This window comes from Phocoena phocoena, chromosome 6, assembly GCF_963924675.1.
Source record: "Phocoena phocoena chromosome 6, mPhoPho1.1, whole genome shotgun sequence".
Lineage (NCBI taxonomy): Eukaryota > Metazoa > Chordata > Mammalia > Artiodactyla > Phocoenidae > Phocoena > Phocoena phocoena.
In genome coordinates, this window is record NC_089224.1 from 95,021,328 (window position 1) to 95,047,583 (window position 26,256).

General features: G+C 41.8%; 2 protein-coding genes across 3 annotated transcripts; one reads left to right on the forward strand and one right to left on the reverse strand.

The window, feature by feature from the left end:
- Positions 1-273: 273 nt before the first annotated feature.
- Positions 274-9,867, reverse strand: CDC26 (cell division cycle 26). Its single transcript, XM_065879634.1, has 4 exons — positions 9,713-9,867; positions 6,992-7,101; positions 6,401-6,522; positions 274-705 (listed from the first exon to the last, which is right to left on the reverse strand). Exons 3-4 carry the CDS (start codon positions 6,479-6,481, stop codon positions 529-531), a joined length of 258 nt encoding a protein of 85 aa, XP_065735706.1. The 5' UTR covers positions 6,482-6,522; positions 6,992-7,101; positions 9,713-9,867; the 3' UTR covers positions 274-528.
- Positions 9,868-9,967: 100 nt separating this feature from the next.
- On the forward strand, positions 9,968-25,905 carry PRPF4 (pre-mRNA splicing tri-snRNP complex factor PRPF4). Of its 2 annotated transcripts, none has more exons than XM_065878643.1 (14): positions 9,968-10,081; positions 10,858-11,035; positions 12,990-13,176; positions 15,917-16,004; positions 16,414-16,493; positions 16,673-16,766; positions 17,310-17,404; positions 18,866-18,924; positions 19,377-19,500; positions 21,240-21,329; positions 23,926-24,048; positions 24,159-24,266; positions 24,357-24,475; positions 24,999-25,905. In XM_065878643.1, exons 1-14 carry the CDS (start codon positions 10,055-10,057, stop codon positions 25,190-25,192), a joined length of 1,566 nt encoding a protein of 521 aa, XP_065734715.1. In that variant the 5' UTR covers positions 9,968-10,054; the 3' UTR covers positions 25,193-25,905. The 2 variants fall into 2 exon arrangements, with proteins under 2 accessions (XP_065734715.1, XP_065734714.1); XM_065878642.1 differs by having other exon boundaries at positions 10,055-10,081; positions 10,855-11,035; positions 24,999-25,192.
- The last annotated feature ends 351 nt before the right edge of the window (positions 25,906-26,256 follow it).

Consider the following 26,256-nt stretch of genomic DNA (forward strand, 5'->3'; position numbering starts at 1 on the left):
TGGAAATCCACAACTTGATCGAGTTTATACAAAATCATGAGAATCTAATCTCCACAAGGGCAGGGATCTTTGATTTGTTCACTGATGTTACCAAGTGCCTAGAATGATACCTGGCACTCTCAATAAATACTTGTTGAATAAACGAGTTAAACAAAAATCAGTGACAGGGATCAACTGGAAGTGTTCTGTTTAGGGTCTTTTAATAAAGATGGGAAAAATGATGTAGCAATTTAATGGTGCTATTATACTTCATTAAGGATGTCGCACACTTTTCCAAAAATATATTTATTTTTAAAAACAAAAATCAGACAAGTTTTATCGAGTCAGATTTTCCAGAGACAAACCAGAGTTTGAATTTCAGCTTTCAGAGTGAAAGTTAAGCATCAGCAATCTCATGCAGAAGTATCTCTCTCTGCGGGACGTAAAATATTCGGCTTGACTGCAAGCACTCAATTCTCTAAATCTTGTTTGTATTTCTGCCATCGTTTTACTCCATTCCAGGGCTCTGGCACACAAGATAATCCACCTCTAAAATTCAAAACTTCCAAATTGAGATGAACGATTGTTGGGCTTGGGTTGGGGTTTATAACCAATTCGATCATTAATCATTTGTTCCCTGCCCTTGGGGTCACTGCCAAGCCCAATGGCACCTTCTCCATCACTGCCTCCTACGACATCCACATCTTCCTTTTGTTTCTTACGGGTCTGAAAGTATAAAAGTTTTAGTATTAAGGCAATATTCTATTCATTAACAAACATTTATTTAGCATCTACCATGTATTAGGCACAGGGTAAAGGATAGGGTTCGGGTCTACAGAACAATAAACTGAAATCCTAGGTTTAGATGGTTAGGGGCACAAGGGGGATACACGGATATAGCGATAAAAGATGTAACCTCTACCCTCCAGGATGTCACAGTCTAACAGGGAAACAGGTAAATAGACCATTACAACACAGGGTGATCAGGGCTATGACAGAGGGAAGTCCACACAAGAGATGGAAAAATAAAGCGACCAGTAAAACAATAACCACCAGAAATTAACAGCTTAGCTGACACCATAAGATTAAATGTAATGCAGGGAAAGAAGGTTTTGTGCTATCTTATCATGAGGACTGATTTGGGGAATTCATTTTGTTTTCAGATAAAAGGTTTGGTTGGCTCTTAAGCCACAAGTGACTGCAGAATTCACAAAGTCTGTGTCTCTGATCATTTTCAAAGAGAAAAACTAACCCCACAACTACCACTACCTGAGAGTTCCTTACCAGAAGAATGGCTCCACTACACTAATCTCTGGAATCACGGCTATTCTTCACCACTTACTGCTGAACTGTGAGCATTTAAATGCCAGTGTCCAAGTATTATAGTGAATAAGTAAGGTATTACTTTATATATATATATACAAACATAATGACCTTCCTGAGTTACTGTCTAGGCTACATTACCCAATAAATAACATTAGAAAGTTCTCCCCAAACACCTTTGTGAAAACAAGTTCTAAAAGGCACAGGATGATATCGTTTCATCTTATAAGCCATGGGAAAATCGGAATATCCAAGTAGAATAAAATCATTTAAAAGGCTTCCCACTATGAACAACTGCTGACTGTTTCAAAATCCAGAGTCAGGGCTTCCCTGGTGGCTCAGCAGTTAAGAATCCGCCTGCCAATGCAGGGGACACAGGTTCAAGCCCTGGTCCGGGAAGATCCCACAAGCCACGGAGCAACTAAGCCCACGTGCCACAACTACTGAGCCTGCGCTCTAGAGCCCGTGAGCCACAACTACTGAGCCCGCATGCCACAACCACTGAAGCCCACATGCCTAGAGCCCATGCTCTGCAACAAGAGAAGCCACGACAATGAGAAGCCCGTGCACACAAGAAAGAGGAGCCCCCGCTTGCCGCAGCTAGAGAAAGCCCGTGCGCAGCAACGAAGACCAACGCAGCCAAAAAAAACCAGAGTCATCAAAATGTAATCAAACTAATTTCAGTAACAAATAAAATACCAGTTTTCTACTGTTTTTATTTTAGTGCAGGGCAAAAACTATCCTTCTCTCCTAAGTTGCTCTAAAATGGGTGAAACCCATTGGATAACTGCCTTTAGTAGAAAGACTAAAAACAACAAAAATACCTAGGAATAAATTTATACCAAGAAATAAATTTAAGAAGGTGAAAAGACCTGTACACTTAAAACTATGATATTGTTGAAAGAAACTGAAGAAGATACAAAGGAATGAAAAGGTATTCCATGCTCATGGATAGGAAGAATTAACAGTTAAAATGTCTATAACTACCTAAAGCAATCTACAGATTCAATGCAATCTCCATCAAAATCCCAACAACATTTTTCACAGAAATAGAACAAAAATTCCTAAAATTTGTATGGAAGCACAGAAAACCCCGAGTAGCCAAAGCAATCTTGGAAAAAAAAAACACCAAAGCTGGAGGTATCACACTCCCTGATTTCAAATTCTACTACAAAGCCACAGTAATCAAAACAGCATGGTATTAGCAGAAAAAGAGACACACAGATCAATGGAACAGAACTAAGAGCCCAGAAATAAACCCTCACACATATGGATAATAGATTTATGACAAAGTAGCAAAGAACATACAATGGAGAAAGGACAGTCTCTTCAATAAATGCTGTTGAGAAAACTGAACAGCCACATGCAAAACAATGAAGCTAGACCACTACCTTACACCATAAACAAAAATTAACTCAAAATGGATTAAAGACTTGAATGTAATACCTGAAACCATAAAACTCCTAGAAGAAAACATAGGCAGTATGCTATTTGACATTGGTCTTAGCAGTATCTTTCTGAGTATGTCTCCTCAGGCAAGGGAAACAAAAGCAAAAATAAACAAATGGGACTATATCAAACTAAAAAGCTTCTGCTCAGCAAAGGACACCATCAACAAAATGAAAAGACAGCCTACCAAATGGGAAAAGATATTTGCAAACAATTTATCTGATAAGGGTTAATACCCAAAATATATAAAGAACTCATACAACTCAACAGCAAAAAACCAAGACAACCCAAGAATCTGAATAACCATTTTTCCAAAGAAGACATACAGATGGACAACAGGCATATGAAAAGATGTTCAACATCACTATCAGGGAAATGCAAATCAGAACCACAATGAAATATCACCTCATGCCCATTAGAATGGCTATTATCAAAAAGACAAGAAATAATAAGTGTTGGAGAGGATGTGGAGAAAAGGAAATCTTCACACACTGTTGGTGAGAATGTAAACTGGTGCAGCCACTATGGAAAACTGTATGGAGGTTTCTCAAAAAATAAAGAGTAGAACTACCATATGATCCAGCAAGTCCACTCCTGGGTATATATCCAAAGAAAACACTAATTCAAAAGGGTAAGTGCACCACCATGTTTATCGCAGCATTATTTATAATAGCCAACATATGGAAACGTAAGTGTCCCTTGACAGATGAATGGATAAAGAAAATGTGGTGTTTAGGGCTTCCCTGGTGGTGCAGTGGTTGAGAGTCCGCCTGCCGAGGCAGGGGACACGGGTTCGTGCCCCAGTCTGGGAGGATCCCACGTGCTGTGGAGTGGCTGTGCCTGTGAGCCATGGCCGCTGAGGCTGTGCATCCGGAGCCTGTGCTCCACAACGGGAGAGGCCACAACAGTGAGAGGCCCGCGTACCACAAAAAAAAAAAAAAAAGAAAGAAAATGTGGTGTATATATATATACACACACACATACACACAATGGAATACTACTCAGTCATAAAAATCACTTCAATTAAAAAAAAAGTAACTCAATAGTGAGCTGACTCTGCAGAGTCAAAGTTCAGTATAAGACTAACACTTTATGAAACTCATTACAATTGAAGTTTTGAACCATAAAGGGTACTTCAGGAAAAGAGCAGAGTGTGCATAGGCAGTGAGATTAAAGATAGCTCAGCAGTGGAAGATAAAGTGGAGAGATGACCAAGGACCAGATCACAAAGGGCCTTATATGCCATCCTAAGGAATTTGGACTTTATTCTGAAGGCCAAAAAAAGAATTTAAGTCTTATCAATGGACATCTAATACCGTGGCATAAGGCTATACTTAAAAATACATATTGGGGGGCTTCCCTGGTGGCGCAGTGGTTGGGGGTCTGCCTGCCAATGCAGGGGACACAGGTTTGTGCCCCGGTCCGGGAAGATCCCGCATGCCGCGGAGCGGCTGGGCCCGTGAGCCATGGCCGCTGAGCCTGCGCGTCCGGAGCCTGTGCTCTGCAACAGGAGAGGCCACAACGGTGAGGGGCCCGCATAACGCAAAAAAAAATATATATATATATATAGGGGCTTCCCTGGTTGCGCAGTGGTTAAGAATCCACCTGCCAATGCAGGGGACACAGGTTCAAGCCCTGGTCCGGGAGGATCCCACATGCCATGGAGCAACTAGGCCCGTGTGCCACAACTACTGAGCCCTTGCTCTAGAGTCCGCGAGCCACAACTACTGAGCCCGCGTGCCACAACTACTGAAGCCCGCGCACCTGGAGCCTGTGCTCTGCAACAAGAGAGGCCACCTCAGTGAGAAGCCCGTGCACCGCTTCTCACTGTGGTCCCTGCTTGCCGCAACTAGAGAAAGCCTGTGCGCAGCAACAAAGACCCAGTGCAGCCAAAAGTAAATTAGTTAATTAATTAATTAATTAAAAAAAAACATATTGAACTCCTACTATGTATTAGATGTGGGAACTCAACGGTGGAGAAGACAGACATGATTTCTACAATCAGGGTTCCTAATATAAATGATTTTACAATAAACAAACAAATCATTATAAATTAGAATAAGTGGTATGAAATAAAAGAATAAAGTGCTTTGAGAGACCCTAATGAGATGAAGGCAGCATGGGTAGGAATGATACACCTAAGTTGGATAGGGTCAGAAGAGGCCTTTCAGACTGAGGAAGTGACATTCAAACTGAGACACAAAGAAACAGGAAGCACTCCAGGCAGAGGAAAATAATATGTGCAAAGGCCATGAGTTATAAATAGTTTGGTATATTCAAGGAAATAAAAGAAAACCAATGTGCCTAGGGTACAGAGGGCAAGGCAAAGAGTGACAGAAGGTGAAAGAACATTTAAAAGCTTGTAGGCCATGATAAGGAACTGAGGTTTTATTCCAAGTGCAGGAAACCCCTGAGGAGTTTTAAGCATGAGAATGACATGATCTGAAATTTTTTAAAGATCATTCTAGACACCTGATGCAGAATGGATTGAAGACACAAAAATGGAAGTAGAGGGCTTCCCTGGTGGTGCAGTGGTTGAGAGTCCGCCGGCCAATGCAGGGGACACGGGCTTGTGCCCCGGTCCGGGAAGATCCCGCATGCCACGGAGCGGCTGGGCCCATGAGCCATGGCCGCCATGGCCGCTGAGCCTGCGCGTCCGGACCCTGTGCTCCGCAACGGGAGAGGCCACGACAGTGAGAGGCCCGCGTACCGAAAAAAAAAAAAAAAAAAGGAAAAAAAATGGAAGTAGAGAGACAACTTGGGATGCTACTGAAATTGTACAGAGTTAGTTGATGGTTATTTGGACTAGGGTTCTAATGGTGGAGATGAAAAGGTATGGGTAGATTCTAGAAATATTCTGGAGGTAGAGCCGAAGGATTTATGGACAGATTGAATATAAAAGGTGAGGGAAAGGGAGAACTCAAGATTGACTCTTAGGTTTCTGGCTTGAGCAACTACTTAGATACTGACACAGGGAACTCTGAGGTGAAACTCGTTTGAGGAAGAAATCAAGAGTTTTTTGTTTTAACATGTTAAGTATAGTATGCTGAATAATGACCTCCAAAGCTATCAGGTCCTAATCCTTGGATACTGTAATTGTTGCCCTGTATGTGAAAAGGGTCTTTGCAGATGTGATTAAATTAAGGATGCTGTGATGGGGACATTATCCTGGATTATCTGGGTGGGCCCTTAATGCCAACACAGGTATCCTTATAAGAGGGGGCAGAGGGAGACTTCACAGACAGAAGAGGAGAAGGCAGTGTGATCACGGAGGCAGACACTGGAGTGATATGGCCACAAGTCAAGGAATGCCAGCAGCCACCAAATACTGCAACAGTCAAGGAACAGATTCTTCCCTAGAGCCTCTGGATGGAGCATGGTCCTGCTGACATCCTGATTTTGGATCAGTGATACCAATTTCAGATTTCTGGCCTACAGAACTGTGAAAGCATAAATATCTGTTGCTTTAAACCACCAAGTTTGTGGTAATTTGTTACAGCAGCCACAGGAAACTAATACATTATGTTTAAGATGCCTGTAAAGCATCCAAATAGAGATTTCGAATAAGCTGTTGGTATAAGAATCTGGAGTCTAAAAGTTAGAGTTACTGTTTTAAATATTCCTAACGGTTTGAAAGTTGCACTCTTACCTCCAGGTCCTTTCGAATGCTTTCAAACTCCTCAATGTCATCAAGCTTCAGCTCCAGACGGGTTGGTTTTCGTCTCAGCATAATGAAACCAACATTAAGGGACAGACCCAGTGAACTATCAGCTGTTAAAAATGGCAGAGAGGAGGAAAAATTGGAAGGGATAAATCTCAGCTACAAATATGTTCAATTTGTAAGCAGGCACACTAAAACGAATGGCGATACAAAAGACTCATTTGGATTCACACATTGACTTCTAAGTCTTTACGTGTATCATTACATATTTATTACGTGATGGAGATCCACCACTCTGTAATTCTCAAAAGCTCTTTCTTCCAGAACTTAAAATAGCAAGCTGCCTGTAAAAGAGGATTCTAGGCAACAGTCACTTTAATCTCATGCTCCATTCACAAAGAAATATTTTAGCTAAGAGAATGAAGTTAAAATATCACATTTTAATTCGGTACAGTTAGTAGGAGAGTATACAAACCATTAAATTTGATCAGCAGTATGTGGGAATTATGAGAGATTTGTGATCACTCCCGAATGCTAAAATCAGTTTACTAAGTCTTATGAAAACTCCCTCTAACTCACCAATTCACAGGGTTATCCTCAGGGTCTAAATAGGTCCTAAATGGATAGGTCATTCATTAAACAAACAGTTCTTATGCTCCAGCTACAGAGTTAAGAGGCATAGTCACAGTCTGTGGGGAAAACAAACACATAAATGGAAAATTGCAGCACACTGTAATTAGAACTCTGATAAGGGTAATGCAATGGCATCACACAGACACACAACCCAGTGGGGTGAACAGGGATGTGGAAGACTTCCTGGAGGAGATGATGTCTTAGTTGCCTTGTGAAGGGCAGGCAGAGAGAACAAGTATGCACAGAAGCTCAAGAGAACACTCTAGAATCTGAAAACCCAAAGTAATGCTTATGCTTTAAAAAAAAAAAAAAAAGAGCTGGGTTTTTTTAGAAGAAAATAAAACTCCCCAACTGAGTTTAAAGGCTGTTGATGGCATCATCTTTATATTCTCACAGCGTCCAGTAGAGAATGTCTGCAATAACCAGCCATTAAGTGTTCTGTTGAATAAACTGGCTACACTCTTCTTCCGCTGCAGGGGGCACGGGTCTGATCCCTCTCCAGGGAACTAAGATCCCGCATGCCGCAGCAGAGCAGCCAAAAACAAAAGTCAGCCTCCTGGGAAAATTATATATAGGTCACATGGTGAGGATTAAATGAAAATGATGTAAGTGAAGGCTCCTTTAAAATATGTACAGATATAAATTATTATTACATGTATCTAGGATATAGCTAGGGACTGTGAAGTATACGAAGGAAGAAATGTCTCCTCCTTCTACCATGAAGCTTGGGACAGATACAAATGATGTTATCAACACAAAACAATGGCACATTACATTTCAAATTGCTTTGTACTAAATCAGATACTATCTTTTTTCTTTTATTATTTTTTTATTGGAGTATAATTGCTTTACAATGTTGTGTTAGTTTCTGCCGCACAGCGAAGTGACTCAGCCATTCGCACACACATATCCCCTCCCTCTTAAACCTCCCTCCCCCCCATCCACCCAACTAGGCCATCACAGAGCATGGAACTGAGCTCCCTGTGCTATACAGCAGGTCCCCACTAGCTATCTATTTTATACATGGTAGTGTATTTATGTCAAACCTAATCTCCCAATTCATCCCACCCTCCCCTTCCCCGCCATGTCCACACATCCGTTCTCTACGTTTGCCTTTCTATTCTTGCCCTGCAAATAGGTTCATCTGTACCATTTTTCTAGATTCCACATATATGTGTTAATATACGATATTTGTTTTTCTCTTTCTGACTTACTTCACTCTGTATGACAGACTCTAGGTCCATCCACATCTCTACAAATTACCCAATTTCATTTCTTTTTATGGCCGAGTAACATTCCATTATATATATGTACAACATCTTCTTTATCCATTCATCTGTCGATGGACATTTAGGTTGTTTCCATGTCCTGGCTATTGTAAATAATGCTGCACTGTTGGTGGGGAATGTAAATTGATACAGATACTACCTTGATTCCAAAGTAGACAAAAGGTAGAGGAAGCCAAAGTTCCAAGGGGGGAGATTGCTTAAAAGAAAAAACAGGGACTTCCCTCGTGGTGCAGTGGTTAAGAATCTGCCTGCCAATGCAGGGGACACGGGTTCGATCCCTGGTCCGGGAAGATCCCACATGCCGCGGAGCAACTAAACCTGTGCGCCACAACTACTGAGCCCACGTGTCACAACAACTGAAGCCCACGCGCGTAGAGCCTGAGCTCCGCAACAAGAGAAGCCACCTCAATGAGAAGCCCACGCACTACAACGAAAAGTAGGCCCTGCTCGCCGCAACTAGAGAAAGCCCGCCCAGCAACGAAGACCCAACGCAGCCAAAAAATAATTAATTATTTTAAAAAAGGGAAAAGAAAAAACTGTGATACATTTTAACTTTTCTGCAAACTATGAAATGATCGCCACTAGGGAGCAGTATAGAGTAATGGGTAAAAGTGCTTGTTCTGGAGGCGAAAGGGCAGAGGGCACAGATTCTAATCCCATCGCCACTAATCTTGGACCATCAGCTTCACCTTTCACTAGATCATGGTTTCCTCGTCTGTACCTGTACTCTATTGTTGTATGGACTGAATGTCGTATTGCAGCGTAAATTCCTGTAACATAACCTGGCATTTAGTAAACGCTCAATAAACAGGCATTATTATTGTAATTGTCCTCGGGGAGGGTAGGGGGCTCTGTCCAGCTCGGGAAACACCAATATTTTGACCATCTCCACCCCCGACACGGGGACAAAACCTTGTCTTGTCCATCTCTGATGCCCCAGCACACAGCGCACACGGGGCTGTGCAGAGTTGCTGGCGTGCAGTTTGCCTGACACCTCACATTCATCATCTCACTCTGAGTAAGATAGACCGGGCTGAAGACAGCAAAAGCAGGCCTTGGCTCCTCCACCAGGTCTTTATTTTCCTTTGGCGCTAGAGGGCTCTTCGAACTTATTCTCTCGCCACTGCCCAAATCCACCGAAAACCCAGCCAGCTCAGAAGAAACCGCCGAGAGAACTTCCTGACAGCGGAAGAGAATAGCACTCCCGCAGCTCCAAGGCCGCACTCGCTGGTCCAGAGCGAGGGTTTCCATGGCAACACGGTCCTTCGCTCCAGTAGGACTTAAAGCCCCTCGCAGGACCCGGAGCGACAGCAGGCCCCGGAAGCCGTCTATTCACTCCCCGAGTTCCGTCCGTAGCCGCGCGACTCGCCGCACCTACCTCTTTTCAGACCTGTTCAGCCCCTTCCCGGAACCTCGGCGCTCACCCCGAATCTCCGGCTAAGCCAACTGGACTACAATTCCCAGACTGCTCTGAGTCTCTCTCCTCGCAGAACCCTGTCCTTCGCGTGCTTTTCTCGGAGTCTCCACGGAACAAACCACTCGACGCGCCCAGACTCTTTCCTACTACGATTCCCATCATGCTCCACGCCGCCCAGGACGCTGCGTCCGCCCGCGGCCCACTTCCGGTAGGTGTCGTAATTCCGCCTTGCTGGGCGCGCGGTTCATGGTGTGAAACGTAGAGCTCGGCTTTCCGTGGGGCTTCGCGGCTCCGGAGCCCAGCATGGCCTCCTCACGAGCTTCCTCCGCGGTACAGGTCTCAGCTCACTCTGGCAGGGAGCGCGGAGGGTTGGGGGTCCCTGCGGAACAGGGCCGTTAGGGAACAGGCTACGGCGGTGGAGGGCTGAGGAGGAAAGCTGCCAGACTCGGTCTGGTCTTAGAGAGCGGAGCAGCGTTTTCCTGATCCCTGAGTGCTTTCGTATTTTAGCTCATTTTCAGCTCTCGCTACAACCCCGAAATGTAAATACCTTTTCCGTCTGGTTCAGAAACGGAGTTCTGAAAGGGAGTAGTGTCTTGGCCAATATTTATGACAATGTCAGACCTCTTAATTGTAATGAGGCTTCTTAACTTCCTATCTACTAACCCAAGTCTGAAAACGTTTGAAATGTATAGACAGTAACTTTGTAACTTGTCCCCCTTTCCATCGCGTTGGTTATTTCAGTTATCCTTGATATCGCCTGTGATGAGCAGTAACCCTGGAAGTTTCGTAAAACCCAGGAAGAGATTGCACTTGGAACTGAATGAAGTAAACATGTTCCAAAGCACGCCTTTGATAGAAAAATCACCAAGAGAAATTAACTAGTTTTATCTATCTCTTCCTATCTGCAAAACTTAAGTGACCGAGAGACTGGACTCACCCCCCGACCACGTCCAAATCAGGGAAGACACATCTTAACTGGTGTCCAATTTGTGTTTTCTTTAGAGAAGAAATAGGATTGAAGCTCTGGATAAGCGTCATCCTTCTGGGAAGTCTAGTAAATTGCTTAAGATTAAGTTTTAGGTTAATCCAGGTCTTTGATTTAGCAGGCAACCAAAACTAAGGCATCTGATGACTTAGTCGCTCCTGTTGTGAAGAAACCACACATCTATTATGGAAGTTTGGAAGAGAAGGAGAGGGAGCGCCTGGCCAAAGGAGAATCTGGGATTTTGGGAAAAGAAGGACTTAAAGCAGGAATTGAAGCAGGGAACATTAACATAACCTCTGGTAAGATGCAAACTGTGAATCCATCTTTACCTTTGGTGCTCAAATTATCTGTAATGATGACCTTCCTAAACTTAGATATCACTAGTTTAGTGTCAAAAACTTTCAAATATTAAATTTGCATCTATCTTAAGGCCATACTCTGCCCACTCCACTTAGTATCATCTGGAGAACCTTTTTCTTACAACCTTTTATACAGTTTTTCTTCTATGAATTGTTAGTAATTTTACTAGGAATTTATTCATTGTGTATTTGGATTCAAATTGATTCCATTTGTCTTCTGGAGATCTAGCATAGTTGTGGCATTGGTTTGGAGCTACTATGGTTCATAATATTCTCGCTTTTTTAGTTTTCCAATTATTTTTCACCCAAAATGAAATACCTCTTTTAAATTATAAAAGTAGTAGCCATTTTTATTTTGAAAGAAATCAAAATACAAGTTTTTTTCCATAAATGAAACCATGATAAACAAATTGTTTTGTAACATGCGTTTGTCATTCTGTATACTGTTGAGGATATTTTTTCGTGTCAGTAACTGGTGGTCCACTATATTTTTGAAATAAAATTATTTATGTTTATCATGAGAAATTCAGAGAGTACAGAAGGGTATAAAAAGAGTTCTCTGCAGATAGGACTTCTGTCAGTTTCTCATGGATCCTCCCATACATTTTCTTTTCTATACACATGCACTGTAGTGACTTTTTAAACCTTTTATGTTATTTTAAACATAACTGTGTCTCTACTATACTTTTCCTTTTTCATCGAAATGCTTGTATTTGGTGTGAGTTTTAAAACTAGCTGATAGATTATCCAAAAAACCTTACAGTCAAAGAATATCATTTTCATGGTAATTATTTCCAGTTAGTGTCCCTATACTGCGACTATGTCAGAGAGTAGCTTTGGCAATTGTTAAAATAATGTTTCTATTTTATCATGGATAGAAAGCCTACATAACTTATTTGTTAAAGATGCTCCATACTCTTACTGTCTCATGCAAGCTATGTGTTTATGTAAGTTTGCCAAATGAAACAAGATGGCTTCAACTATTTTCCCGCCTTTTAAAACCTCGTTTAGTTTTCTGTGTTTGGCATACTTTATTTATTTTTAATTAATTAATTAGTTATTTTTTGGCTGTTTGGGTCTCCTTTGCTGTGCACAGACTTTCTCTAGTTGCGGGGAGTGGGAGCTACTCTTCGTTGCGGTGTGCGGGCTTCTCATTGTGGTGGCTTCTCGTTGCAGAGCACGGGCTCTAGGTGCATGGGTTCAGTAGTTGTGGCTTGCGGGCTCTAGAGTGCAGGCTCAGTAGTTGTGGCTCATGAGCTTAGTTGCTCCGAGGCATGTGGGATCTTCCCGGACCAGGGATCGAACCCGTGTCCCCTGCATTGGCAGGCAGATTCTTAACCACCGTGCCACCAGGGAGGTCCTGGCATACTTTAATCCACCTGGCAGGTGGATTCTTAACCACTGAGCCACCAGGGAAGCCCTGGCATACTTTAATAAACTGAGAAACTGTAAAGTTTGTAGTAGATTAAACAGTTAACTTTCCCTAGAGGCATACAGACTCCAAATGTAAGAAATTATTTCTGGGCTTCCCTGGTGGTACAGTGGTTAAGAATCCGCCTGCCAATGCAGGGAACACGGGTTCGATCCCTGGTCCGGGAAGATCGCACATGCCTCGGAGCAACTAAGCCCGTGCACCACAACTGCTCAGCCTGTGCTCTAGAGTCCGCGTGCTGCAGCTACTGAGCCTGCCTGATGCAACTACTGAAGCCCACATGCCTACAGCCCGTGCTCCGCGACAAGAGAAGCCACTGTGATGAGAAGCCCGTGCACAGCAACAAAGACCCAACACAGCCCAAAATAAATTAAATTAAAAAGAAAAAAAATGAAATTATTTCTTTCTCCCTACTTGAGGAAGATCTGGTGATTATGCTGATGTTGCCGGTTCTTTTTACAGGAGAAGTGTTTGAAATTGAAGACCACATCAGTGAGCGACAGGCCGAGGTGTTAGCTGAGTTTGAGAGGAGGAAGCGAGCCCGGCAAATCAATGTTTCTACAGATGACTCAGAGGTCAAGGCTTGCCTTAGGGCCTTGGGGGAACCCATCACACTTTTTGGAGAGGGTCCTGCTGAAAGAAGAGAAAGGTGCCCTTTCTAAGTATCTACTCTTCTTTTTTAATCACAGGGTTCCAGTTCCAAATTTCAGTTGGAATTTGTAGCTAACACTTTAATAGAATGTCTCAGATAATGTTGACAGAATATCTTATTAGGTTGCATTAATATGTTTTAGCCTATAACTTAAGTCTAAGGCCAGTTTTTACTCCACTACTAATTTTTCTTTATAAACTATGAAGAAGATGTTAACACATTCCCTCCCTTCCTCTCCTCATTATGGAGTTGTGAGTTGGGTAAACATTTGTCACTGAACTCTGAAAATTTAAACAACAAATGCATTCTTTGTCATTAACATAAGACATAATGTTAAGTGTTTTTTGGGTGTTACTGCAAAAAGGCACTGTCCTCATATAATGCTCCTCTTGTGATTTTGAAGGTACAAAATCTCTTAGTGACAGGCTAGTCCTATGCAGTTATGCAGACCTGGCCTGCCTACCTGCTTCTTTAGGACTTGGGGCTCAGCTATTCCTCACTCATTACATTTACTCTCTTAAGGCCCTTACCGCTCATTTACTCTTCAACCTACTGCAAACTGATCGACCACTACCACATTGAAATTGCTCTTAATTAAGGTCATCAACTCATTGTTATCAAGAATAGCCCTAGTACACTGCCACCTATTCCCTCCTTCAAACACTCCGTTTCCTTGGCTCTCAGAAGACCAAATCATCCTGGTTTTCCTCCTGTTTCTCTAGCTAATTCTTCTAAGCCTCTTTTTTTCCTGTTTTAAAGTGCTGTTTTTTGCCCTTATCCTGCACTAACCCTGAGTGATCAAATCCATTCCCATGGCATGGTTTACTCTGTGTATATATATTCTGATGACTCCCAGGTCTCTGTAACCTAGATATTCTATAGGCACTCAAATTTGACATGTCTAAATTGAACTCATCTATTTTCCAGTTCTCCTTGCAAATAACAGTACCATTCACACACTTTTCAGTTGAAAACCTGCTCACCTTCTGTGTAACCCATCAGCAAAATCTTGTTTCTTCTACTTCTGAAATGTACCTCCAGTGTGTCCTCTTTTCTCTACCTCCATTGCTTTCACATTTAGACTGTTGTAATAGCCCCAGATGTGTTGTGTTAATTGTTTGCTTAAAATCCTACAGTCTTCTTTTTTAATTTATTTTTATTTATTTTATTTTTCGCTGTGTTGGGTCTATCATTGATGTGTGCTGGCTTTCTCTAGTTGCGGCAAGCGGGGACGACTCTTCATCGCACCGCACGGGCCCCTCATCGCAGTGGCCTCCCGCTGCGGAGCACGGGCTCCAGGCTCGCAGGCCTCAGCAGCTGTGGCACAGAGGCTCAGTAGTTGTGGTGCATAGGCCCAGTTGCTCTGCAGCACGTGGTATCCTCCCGGGCTCAAACCCATGTCCCCCACGTTAGCAGGCGGACTCCCAACCACTGCGCCACCAGGGAAGCCCCCTACAGAGTCTTCTTACTAAACTTAGAGTACAAAGCTCCTAATCATGCTCTTCATCCTTGCCTTGTGCCGCTCTTCCCCAGTTTACTAGACTTAGCAGCCATAATGGTCCTCCTGGGATACTCAAGCTCTTTTGCTGTCTATCCACTGAATTTTTCTCTTTTTGTCCCCCTGTCTTGCCTTTTAGAGCTTTTTTATTCTTTTGGTTTCAGCATAAATGCCACCTCCTCAAAAAAGCCTTTCCTAACACCTGACCCCTTGCAAAGTAAGTCCTGCCATTATTAAGAAAGTAACATACTTTCTTAATAGCCTTTCAGAGGGTTTACTTCTACTGTTTATTGTTTGTCTTCTCCACCAGCAAAGTCTGTCTTATTGTGTCCCTTAAATGAATGTCTTGAGTCCCCACTGCCACTGTCTTGATTCAGTCCATAAGACTCAGGGGATACAATAGTATGCCTTTGTTTTTCCCTCTTCAGTCCATTCTCCATACTTTTCCAGGGGTCTTTCTCAAATGTAAACCCTCCTTACCATGGCATTAGGAGCTCTTTGTGACCTGGCCCCTGCTTAGATTTGCAGCCTTATCTCTCACCAACCCTTTCCCAGTACTCTGTGCTCCAGCCATATTAAATTGTTGTGATTCCAAGTTCAACATGCTTTTCTTGCCTCCAGACCTTTACATTTGTTGAACCCTCTGCTTCAACTGTCCTTTCCCATTCTTGACCCATTGACTTGGTTACTTGAGGACTCAGTTCAGGTAACATCTTCTCCATGAAGCCTTCCCTGATTCCCTCCAAGCCTAGGTTGTTTACTCCTTTTATGATTCCCTTAGAACCATGCACTTAGCGCTGTCATAATACTTAATGGAATGTACTCTAGTTCCCCGATATTTTCTGTATGTCCTGTCTACCCCCCACTGCCTCACCCCGACTGTGCTACTTGAAATCAAGGACTGTTTCTTAGTCATTTTGTATACTTAGCACCTGAGCAGTATCCAGCACATTGTGGCATTGAGTGAAGGTTGTCTGTATCCACAGCCCGAGTGGTAGCAGTGTTGGGGCTAGTTGACTCTAAGTTTAACAGGGTAATTGCTTTTAGTTCAATTTAGGGAGTCTTCAGATAAAGACTACTGAGTGAGAGAAGTCACACTGGAAGTTGAGGCATCACAACTTGACCCTTAAAGAAGGTTGCTTGAGATTTGAATGGTGAGAGAGTAGGGCAGGCTTGCTGTCTTCTTAGGTATACTTTTCAGTCTTAACTCTGTTTAAATTCTGATCTTTTTTGTTACAGGTTAAGAAATATCCTTTCAGTGGTCGGTACTGATGCCTTAAAAAAGACCAGAAAAGATGATGAGAAATCAAAGAAGTCCAAAGAAGAGGTAAAATGTGTCTTTGGCTTCATAGTATAGACATGCAGGAAACAAGGGGGTAGTTCTCTCATTTTCTGTTTTCTGTGGGATGGGGATCAGGGGGAGTTGGAGACTCTACTGTTCTGGAATAGTTGTTGGCAATAGTTTGTGGTTCCTTTGTAGGTATAAATGGAGATAAGTGAGTTCCCCATTCAGGAAAGAACCATAGCATTCCTGGTGTCACTTTTAACAAGTAACCAGAAACTATCCAGTAAGAGTTCATAGAAAGAAACACAAGAGAAAGCACATATACCTGATTTCATCCTGTTACTGAACTAATTCATCTTTTTTCTGGGCAGTTAACAATAGGGAATTGACAGCTATGAAAGGGGCAAGAATGCTTCAGACTTGACATTTCTGCTCTTAATTTAACTTTCAGTATCAGCAAACCTGGTACCATGAAGGACCAAACAGCCTGAAGGTTGCTAGACTGTGGATTGCTAATTACTCACTGCCCAGGTAAGGAGAACCTCGAGAAGGAGGAAGAAACATACTTTTTCTTATTTCCTCTCAAGGACTGAGGAGGTGCTTTATAATGACTGTGGTTATTAATTGAAATTGAGTGGTAAAGAGACTTGTATGGACCTTTGTTTCCAACCCATTTGCTCAGGGTTAATAATGTTATCTCTGTGTCACAGGGCAATGAAACGCTTGGAAGAGGCCCGTCTTCATAAAGAGATTCCTGAGACAACGAGAACCTCCCAGATGCAAGAACTGCACAAATCTCTCCGGGTAAGATGCTCTCATCTTATATATATAAGATGCTCTCATATATATAAAATTGTCTAATATCTTAAAGATTCTTAAATATTTAATAGATGCTCTACTTTGGCCCACCTCTAGCAAGTAAAGGCAGCTATACTTATTCGTCCCTGCTTACACTGTTGCTATTTGGGAGGAACCATCAGTTAAGGTGGCAGGGAACCTACTGTGCTTTGTACTAGGCAGAGGCCTATGGGTGTACTCTTTAATTCTCCCTTTTAATATGTCAGACTGTACTTTAGATCTCGCCATGGCCTTCCTGTTTGTATTTAGCTGACATAGAAGCTAGTGTTACTAAGACTGTAGAAGACAGCATGCTGGAGTTCCAGATAAGCCTTGACTTCGTTCATTTGTAAAAGTGTCTTCTAACAGCAACAACAAAAAGGTGGTAGAAGATTCTTGGGGAGGGTTAAAACAGGAATGGTTTTTGGTTTTGTTTTTGTTTTTATGGTGGAAAAGCCAAGAAAGTCTTGGGTTAGCCTGTTAATGATCCCTTGTTTGTCTTTTTTTAAGTCTTTGAATAATTTCTGCAGTCAGATTGGGGATGATCGGCCTATCTCCTACTGTCACTTTAGTCCCAATTCCAAAATGCTGGCCACAGCTTGTTGGTAAGTCCCATTTTACAGTGACATTGTTTTCTAAATGGGGTTCAGGGGAAAAAATCAGTATTGGTCTTAGAAGGCCATTTCAATACCATTTGCCTCTGCTTCTCATGATCACACCAAACTAGAGGTGCTAGTAGTTACCCACTGTAGTTTACAATATAGCCTTCGATTAGCAGTTCTTACTGTTCACAAGGTACCCCAGAGACCCATGACATGTCAGTCATATTCTTGGCATTAGCATCATTTTGGATCAGATAGTGAGCTTATAGACTAGTATACACACCTTGATATAACTTTTCTTTTTTGGTTATGTGACCTAGGCAAGATACTTAATCTCTGTAAGCTTCACTTTTGTCATCTGTAAAGTAAGGTGAGATAATGTTTGTAAACATTTTGCCTTGATAGTGCCTAGTATGTGGTAAGGACTCAGGAAACTTGAATTATTTTTTTTATATTCATTTTGTTTTCTACTCACCACATATGCAGAAAACTCTTAGGATGTGATAACTTTGTTGTTTTGTTCTATTTAGTTACTTAGTTGTTCTTGAGGAACGTTGTCATCTAGTGAAGGGGAAACTCGCTTGTATTGTACGCACAAGAACTACTTGACTAGGCAGAAATTGAGACTGTGGTTCAGGAGAAAGCCAGGGACCTACACAGATCCCTCCACCTCTCCAAGCCTCAGTTACCTCCATTATAAAGTAGAAATGAGTATGTGTATAACTGACTCACTTTGCTGTACAACAGAAACTAACACAACGTTGTAAATTAACTATACTGCAATTAAAAAAATTAATTACAAAAAATAAAATAAAAATAAAATAAGAAAAAAATAATAAAGTAGAAATGATCATTCCTGCCTTATATGTACCTCACAGGTCTGTTATAAGGATCATTTGATGATAGATATGAAAGTAATTTGTTGGAAATTTTCCAAAGTAAAACATTTTTTTAAAAATTTAAGTACTTTGGGGACTTCCCTGGCAGCCCGGTGGTTAAGAGTCCGTGCTTCCACTTCAGGGGGCACGGGTTCGATCCCTGATGGGGGAAGTAAGATCCCGCATGCTTCACAGTGCTGCCAAAAAAAAAAAATTAAAATACTTAGTAAGCAGCAAAATGCAATTCGTATTTAAGAAGATAGCATCATTATTAATATTAATGTTAGATAGTTTAATTTGTCCTACCTTCCCTCAGAAATTGATCCAAAAGTTAAGGAGAAGAGCAACTTGTGCTATAATATTTACAGTCCAGTAGAGGCCTCTGTTTGCATGAGACCTCTATGTAGCTTTCTTCTCTAACCCTTCAAATGATAAGCCTTTTCTGTTTCTTTCTGTGTCTGCCACTGTAACATTTTGTGGTGGGGGTGGGGGGCGGTGAGAGAGATTGTCCTTTAGTAATGTTACCAAGGTACCTTTTCCTTCCCAGACCAACCCTGGCTGAGATGCTTTCCTTTGTGTTTGTTAGGAGTGGGCTTTGCAAGCTCTGGTCTGTTCCTGATTGCAACCTCCTCCATACTCTTCGAGGTGAGTTAAAATCTTGTCTAAATCTCAGTCTTTTTCTCAGTGTGAACTCTGTCAAGCAAAACAACTCTAAAACTCTGCCTGACACTCAGACCCAGTACACACAGATTAATTCTTGATTTGATTTGACTTGGCTTGGTTTTCTCTGACTGCAGGGCTGGATGATAATGACTTCATACGCTTACCATTTTTCTCTCATGTCCAGCCCCACTCTGGCATTTACAATCTCTAAACCAAGAAACATTTTTTTGTGTGTTTAGCTTTTTTTAATGCAATTTATATATTAATTTAAGTTAAAATAGTTCAATTTTTTAGTAGTTGAATAGCTACTTTAATAGTCTCTAGGTCTACATGTCCTCTGATATGTGTATATATAATATTTTTCATGTATGTATTTACACTTAAGTTATAAGGGAGCAGGACCCCTTTAATTTTCATCTCTTACACTCCTTCAGGCCATAACACAAACGTGGGAGCAATTGTATTCCATCCAAAATCCACTGTCTCCTTGGACCAAAAAGATGTCAATCTGGCCTCTTGTGCTGCTGATGGTTCTGTGAAGCTTTGGAGCCTTGACAGGTGAATATTACCCTCTGTCCACACTGCAGTCCAAATTTTTGGAAGCACTTGGTTTGCCTAAAAGACATCTGAATTCAGTTGCTTAGTTTTCTTTCTTTGGGAAAGCAGGTGAGGCTTTTGTCCCAGGATTTTGTGAGGAGCTAATTAGTGTCTCCACTCTTTGCCAGACAAGATACAATAGTTGATTGGTTGGCCCTTGAGACTTAAAAATCTAGCATTTAACCCCAGAGATGCTCTGAGTCAAGGTAACTTATGTGAAAATAGAATGGAGGATTTTTTTCTTAGACCTTTTCTCACCAGAGGAGTTGTGTCAGGTTTCCTTCTTTGTTAACTTTGTACCTTGATTTTTTTTTTTTTTTTTTTTTTTTTTTTGCGTTACGCGGGCCTCTCAATGCTGTGGCCTCTCCCGCCGCGGAGCACAGGCTCCGGACGCGCAGGCCCAGCGGCCATGGCTCACGGGCCCAGCCGCTCCGCGGCATGTGGGATCTTCCCGGACCGGGGCACGAACCCGCGTCCCCTGCATTGGCAGGCGGACTCTCAACCACTGCGCCACCAGGGAAGCCCTGTACCTTGATTTTTGCCTCTAACAGTAGCCACTGTTTCCTGGCTCCAGCTATTCTGGAAGGAACCATTATATCTCACATGCAGTAGATTGACATTGGAGAAATGCACTATTTGGTAGCTTGACTAAAAATAATAGTCTAGACAGCGCATTGGTTCTTAGCAAACAACCACAGGGGAGAGGGAGGAGGTTCTGTCTGTCAGTATTGCCAAGGAAGTGATGTCTACTCCCAATAGCATCGTCCTTTACCTAGACTACATTTTCCAATTGCAACAGTTTTTTTTTTTTAATGTGTTTGTGATTATTGTTTTCCAAGAAATTTTTGGAAGCACTTGGTTTGCCTAAAAGACATCTGAATTCAGTTGCTTAGTTTTCTTTCTTTGGGAAAGCAGGTGAGGCTTTTGTCCCAGGATTTTGTGAGGAGCTAATTAGTGTCTCCACTCTTTGCCAGACAAGATCTTACCTGTGAGCACCGCAAGTTTTAATTGGCTTTGGTAATACATAACAATATTTGCTCCCCTAGGGCTTTCATTAGTTCTGTGTATGCCCATTGACAAAGTTCCCTTTTTAATTGCCCTCTTTAGGGTTCATGTTTATTTCCTCTTGCTGGTGTTCAGACCTTCTTTCTGTCGTTGCTGGTAGTAGAATTTAATGGCCACCAAAAGGAAACTAAGCCTCTGTTTGGGAGTTCCTTTTTTCATGTGGATCCTTGGACAAGCTGAAGTTTGAGATAAATTTATCTGTAATCCACTTGCACCAAAACTTTTTGATATAACCTTGCATCTCTATCGACGTATGTTTTCTTTCTAGAATCTCAACCCTCCTTTGGTGCAGAGAGCTTATTTTGCTTGTCAGGCTGAAATATCTTTAATTTTCTCTAAGCAAATGATATAGCATTAAGAGTTTATTAACATAGTGAATTGAAATAGACAGTGTTTATTGAAGAGCAGTTTTGCCCTGTGGGCACATGAAATAGTCCCAAAGCTTTTATAATAACCTTGGGAAGTGAGTTAAATTATCATTGGCCTTAAAAGTTTAACAAATTACAGGTTTAGTTACAATTTGGCCTGTCACACCATGCAGAATTGGGTGTATATGTGCTCAACAGTTAATAAGTTCAATGAGTATTTATAGGACTGTAAAATAGTTTACTTACATACATTTGATTCCTTTTCAGTGATGAACCAGTGGCAGATATTGAAGGCCATACAGTGCGTGTGGCCCGTGTAATGTGGCATCCATCAGGACGTTTCTTAGGTACCACCTGGTAAGCCATCCTCTTATTCTATCCATACAGGCCTGTGGCATCTTGTTAACCTTTTATGGCTAAACTGCCAAGTAAGTTTTTAGAGCAGAGATCTTCAAGAGATTTTCTTGGACTTCAATAAATCAGAATCAGAAAAGAATATATGACATAGTTAGGGCTAAGCATATTTGGTTTTAAATTGCAGTTAATCTGAAATTTCAGAGTCACTGACTCCCAGAAAACGAGAGTTTTTCCCTCTTTCTTCTCTTTCTTGGCCAATACTAGAGGTGTTTTGGGTTATTTTTTTTTTTTTTTGCTGTACAGTGTAATTTCTCTGCTTACAAATCAGTCTCCTTTTCTGGTTCTACAAATTCAATGAGGCCAGAATCTGTTAAAGAATTTTTTGAGATACAATTTACATGCAATGGAATGGATTTAAGTGTGTAATTCAGTCAGTCTTGACAAATGCATAGACTCATGTGGCTCACATCCCTGTTGTTGGAGGTCCAAGGGAACAGAAGGTGCCCACCAAACTGAGAAGGCATCTTGAGATTGAAAAACACGGCCAGCAGCTCCGTATATCCAATGGATCCGTTTATTATAGGGTCACTTACTCACAGGGTGGGATCTGGCAGGCAGCAATCCAGAAGCATTCACAGCTGCACTCTGCACCCCCAAGAGACCATTGAGGCAATTTTATAGTTAACCTAAGGTATGGGGGTACGTGTTTGGAAACAGGAAGTACATTCCTAAGTGAAGAACGGGTAACTAGTGGGTGCTGGGAATATATCAGCAAAGGTCTTCATCATTGTCGGAGGACTGACAGAGCATAGAGGCCACCTGGTCCTAATGATTATTAAACAATATCTATTAACTACAAAGCCCTTGACTATAGGAAAGCGTCTTACCACACAGTATAGTTCTGGGTAGGGTCAGCAGAAGGACAGGAAGAACGGTACAGGCCCAAGACGGCATCAGTTATGCTCATAGCCATAGACTAGTCAATAGAGAGAACATTTGCATCACCCCAGAAAGTTCCCTTATGCCCTTTCCCAGTCAACTCCCTGTTCCAAAGCAATCACTGGCCTGATTTCTGTCACCATAAATTAATTCTACCTATTCATAGTTTATGAACTCATTTTTGTTCATATGGCTTCTTTTTGTTTGGCTTCTTTTACTCAGCATAACATTTTTAAGATTCATTCATGTCGTTGCATGTATCAGTAATTCCTTTTGATTGCTGAGAAGTATTCAGTTGTATCACAGCTTGTTTATTCATTCTCCTACTGATGGACACTTCGGCTGTTTCCAGCTTTTGGCTAGTCAGAATAAAGCTGCTATAGATACTCTTGTACAATGATTTTAGTGGATGTGTTTTTCTTTCCTTTGTCTTGAATAAATACCTAGGAATGCAATTGCAAGGCTATAGGGTAGATGTATATGTAACTTTTTTTAAACTTCCAAGTGGTTTTCCATAGTGTTGGTGCCATTTTACATTCCCAGAATTCTGGAATTCTGGTTTTTTTCACATCCTTGCCAACATTTGTCATTAATCAATCTTATCATTTTGCTCAGTTTAGCAAATATGTAGTAAAAGCTCATGGTTTCAATTTTTTTTACTCTGAAGACTGTTGGTGTTGAGTAGTTTGTCATATGCTTATTGACTATTTGTATGTTCTCTTTTGTTCAGTGTCCAGGTGCTTTGCCCATTTTTATTACTGAGGGGTTTTTGTTTGTTTGTTTTGTCTTTAATTCCATATGTATTACAGTTCTACCATCATTTATGGAGGAGACTTTCACTATTGAAATTGCTTTGATGGCCTCATTGAAAATCATTTGACCATGTATATGTGGGCCTATTTCTATACTCTCTTTTCTGTTCTATTGATCTATTTGTTTGTGATTGATTTTTATATGCCCAACGTTCAGTTTAGGACCCAATAAATGCTCAATGAATGGAAGGACATAACAGTGAAATAAGGGAAGAAAGAAGGCAACAGAATCTTTGCTGGGCCATTCTAAGGAATTTCGTTTTTAAAACAGCCACTGAAGGGACTTCCCTGGTGGCGCACTGGTTAAGAATCCACCTGCCAACGCAGGGGACACGAGTTTGATCCCTGGTCCGGGAAGATCCCACATGCCGCGGAGCAACTAAGCCCGTGCGCCACAACTACTGACCCTGCGCTCTAGAGCCCACGAGCCACAACTACTGAAGCCCTCGCGCCTAAAGCCTGTGCTCCACAACAAGAGAAGCCACCACAATGAGAAGCCCACGCACCACAACGAAGAGTAGCCCCTGCTCACTGCAGCTAGAGAAAGCCCGCGTGCAACAGTGAAGACCCAGCTCAGCCAATAAATAAATGTTTTTAAATAAACAAATAAATAAATATAAAATAAAATAGCTACTGAAGTAGGTTTATAGGAACCATGGTTTCCCAGTTAGCACCCAAGACAGATATGCTTAATTGTTGAGACATTGTTTGTGCCAGAAAAGAGTTTGTTAATATGGTTGTATGAGTAGTTTCAGAAACATAACTTGAGCTACAGCTGTTTATAGCACTTCATACATTGTAGGAACTGAACATCTGCTGGTTAATCGTTAGTTTGACTTTTTTAGCTATGACCGTTCATGGCGCTTATGGGATTTGGAGGCTCAAGAGGAAATCCTGCATCAGGAAGGCCACAGCATGGGTGTGTATGACATTGCCTTCCATCAAGATGGCTCTTTGGCTGGCACTGGGTAAGTCTTCTTCCACGTAGCGGGGGCAGCTCCGTAGTCTCACCTCTTAAGTATACTTGCTTCCACAGAGAACTGTATTCAAAATGTTCATTCATAAATTATTTTGTCAGGGGACTGGATGCATTTGGTCGAGTTTGGGACCTGCGTACAGGACGTTGCATCATGTTCCTGGAAGGTCACCTGAAGGAAATCTATGGAATAAATTTCTCCCCCAATGGGTAAATAAGCTCACTGAGTGAGGGGTGGAGAGGGTTATTGGTCAGAAAGTACTCTTTGTTTCTAACTTCAGTACTACATCTGATCCACAGCTACCACGTTGCAACTGGCAGTGGTGACAACACCTGCAAAGTGTGGGACCTTCGACAGCGGCGTTGTGTCTATACCATTCCTGCCCACCAGAACTTAGTGACTGGTGTCAAGTTTGAGCGTAAGCTTTCCTCCTGTTGTAGGCATAATTACCAGACAGACAAATTGCACTTCTGAGGAATGCAGTCCGGGTGTTAAGACTTGGAAGTGGAACAGGAGAGAATTTGGACTCTATTGAAGGAGCAAATTATAATCTCCTTCCCTCCACCACACTTTCAGACAGAGCTATGACACAGCCTGCATCTTGTTCCTAGGAAGTAAAGAAGACTTCCATGAATGTTTTGCTTCATTTTTTTTTTTTCCATGGAAGGTCCAAGCACTGAATCCTTAATATTATTCGGAATAGGTTGTCTATCAGGGAAAGAGCCAAAAGACCTTAATAATGTTATTTGTTTCCCTAAGTCTGCCTGTAGTTGTCTTTTTTGTAGAGGTCTAGTAGGAATACAGGTCAGAGTGTTGAGTTTTTCTGAATGTAGATACCTTCTTTTTCAAAATAGTATGTTCTAGCAGATTTGGGGTCTTTTATTTTCTTATGCTCTTCTGAGTACTTGAATTCCTGAAGCAACTCCCCTTTTCTTTTGTAGCTATCCATGGGAATTTCTTGCTTACTGGTGCCTATGATAACACAGCCAAGATCTGGACCCACCCAGGCTGGTCGCCACTGAAGACTCTGGCCGGCCACGAAGGCAAAGTGATGGGCCTAGACATTTCTTCCAGCGGGCAGCTCATAGCCACTTGCTCATATGACAGGACCTTCAAGCTCTGGATGGCTGAATAGGCAGGACCATGGAAGAAGGATTCTAGCCTCACTCTCTCTTTAGAGCCATTTTCAAAGGAAAGGAATTGATGTGTTTTGTCTTTTCATGTATTTTGCTAATTACCATGTATAGATCCTCAAAAGAATTGGATTTCCATGTCAGCTCCCACTTTAAGAAGGCAGCCCAGTCCCTGGGTGTTGGTGAACCCCTTTCATGGTTGAAATTTTAATTTTCATCTTCAAGCCCTGCCATGAACTTTGTAGACATTGTTTCTATTAATCTTTTGTTTGAATGCCCTATTGCTTCCCTCGCAGCACTCCAGATTGTGCCTGACTCCATTTTTAATTCTTGAAACTTGACTTTCCATTCCATGGTACATGCTTCAGGACTACATGTGACCCAGAGAGCAAGGTGGCTGGACTATATTCTGGAAGCCCTCGAGTAGAGAGACACGCCTCACCATGCGCTGGCTAAACTGTGCCTGACAGAGCAAGAACCCTGAGAACAGGAGGTGAAGAGGTAGACCACAGCTATGCTCAGGGCTCTGCAGTAGAGAATATTTTACCTCTTCCTGTTGAGTTCACGTGGAATGCTGACTGCATTGGGAAGCTCAGAGCTGAACATTTTCCTCGTCAGAAGATGTCTTCCATTTTGCTTTCAAGTTTGGCATCCTTTGTGTTACCCAAAAGCTAGGCCATTGTGTCAAGATTCAATGAAATTTTTAGAAAGCAAACATGACGTCTCTATTGTGCAAGTTCTTTTCTATTGGTTATTTAAAGGATGCACCCTTCATGTTGAGGTAACTCTGGAAAAAAATCCCTAATGGGTATTCCTAAACATAAACTTTTTCTTTATTATACACTTGCTAAAGAGTAAAATCCTATTTAAAAAACTGCCCTTTACAGAATTATATAGTTTAGCATTTTCTGAATCCTAGGCATTGGTCCACAGAGGTCCCTTTTTTTTTAGTTTGAGATATAGCAAATGATCTCAAGTATGGCGTACTCCAATTCTGTCTCCTTAGTAAGCATTCTGTTAGTAATTTTTTTTTTTAATGGAGGGCTGTTGCATTGTGGGCGAGACT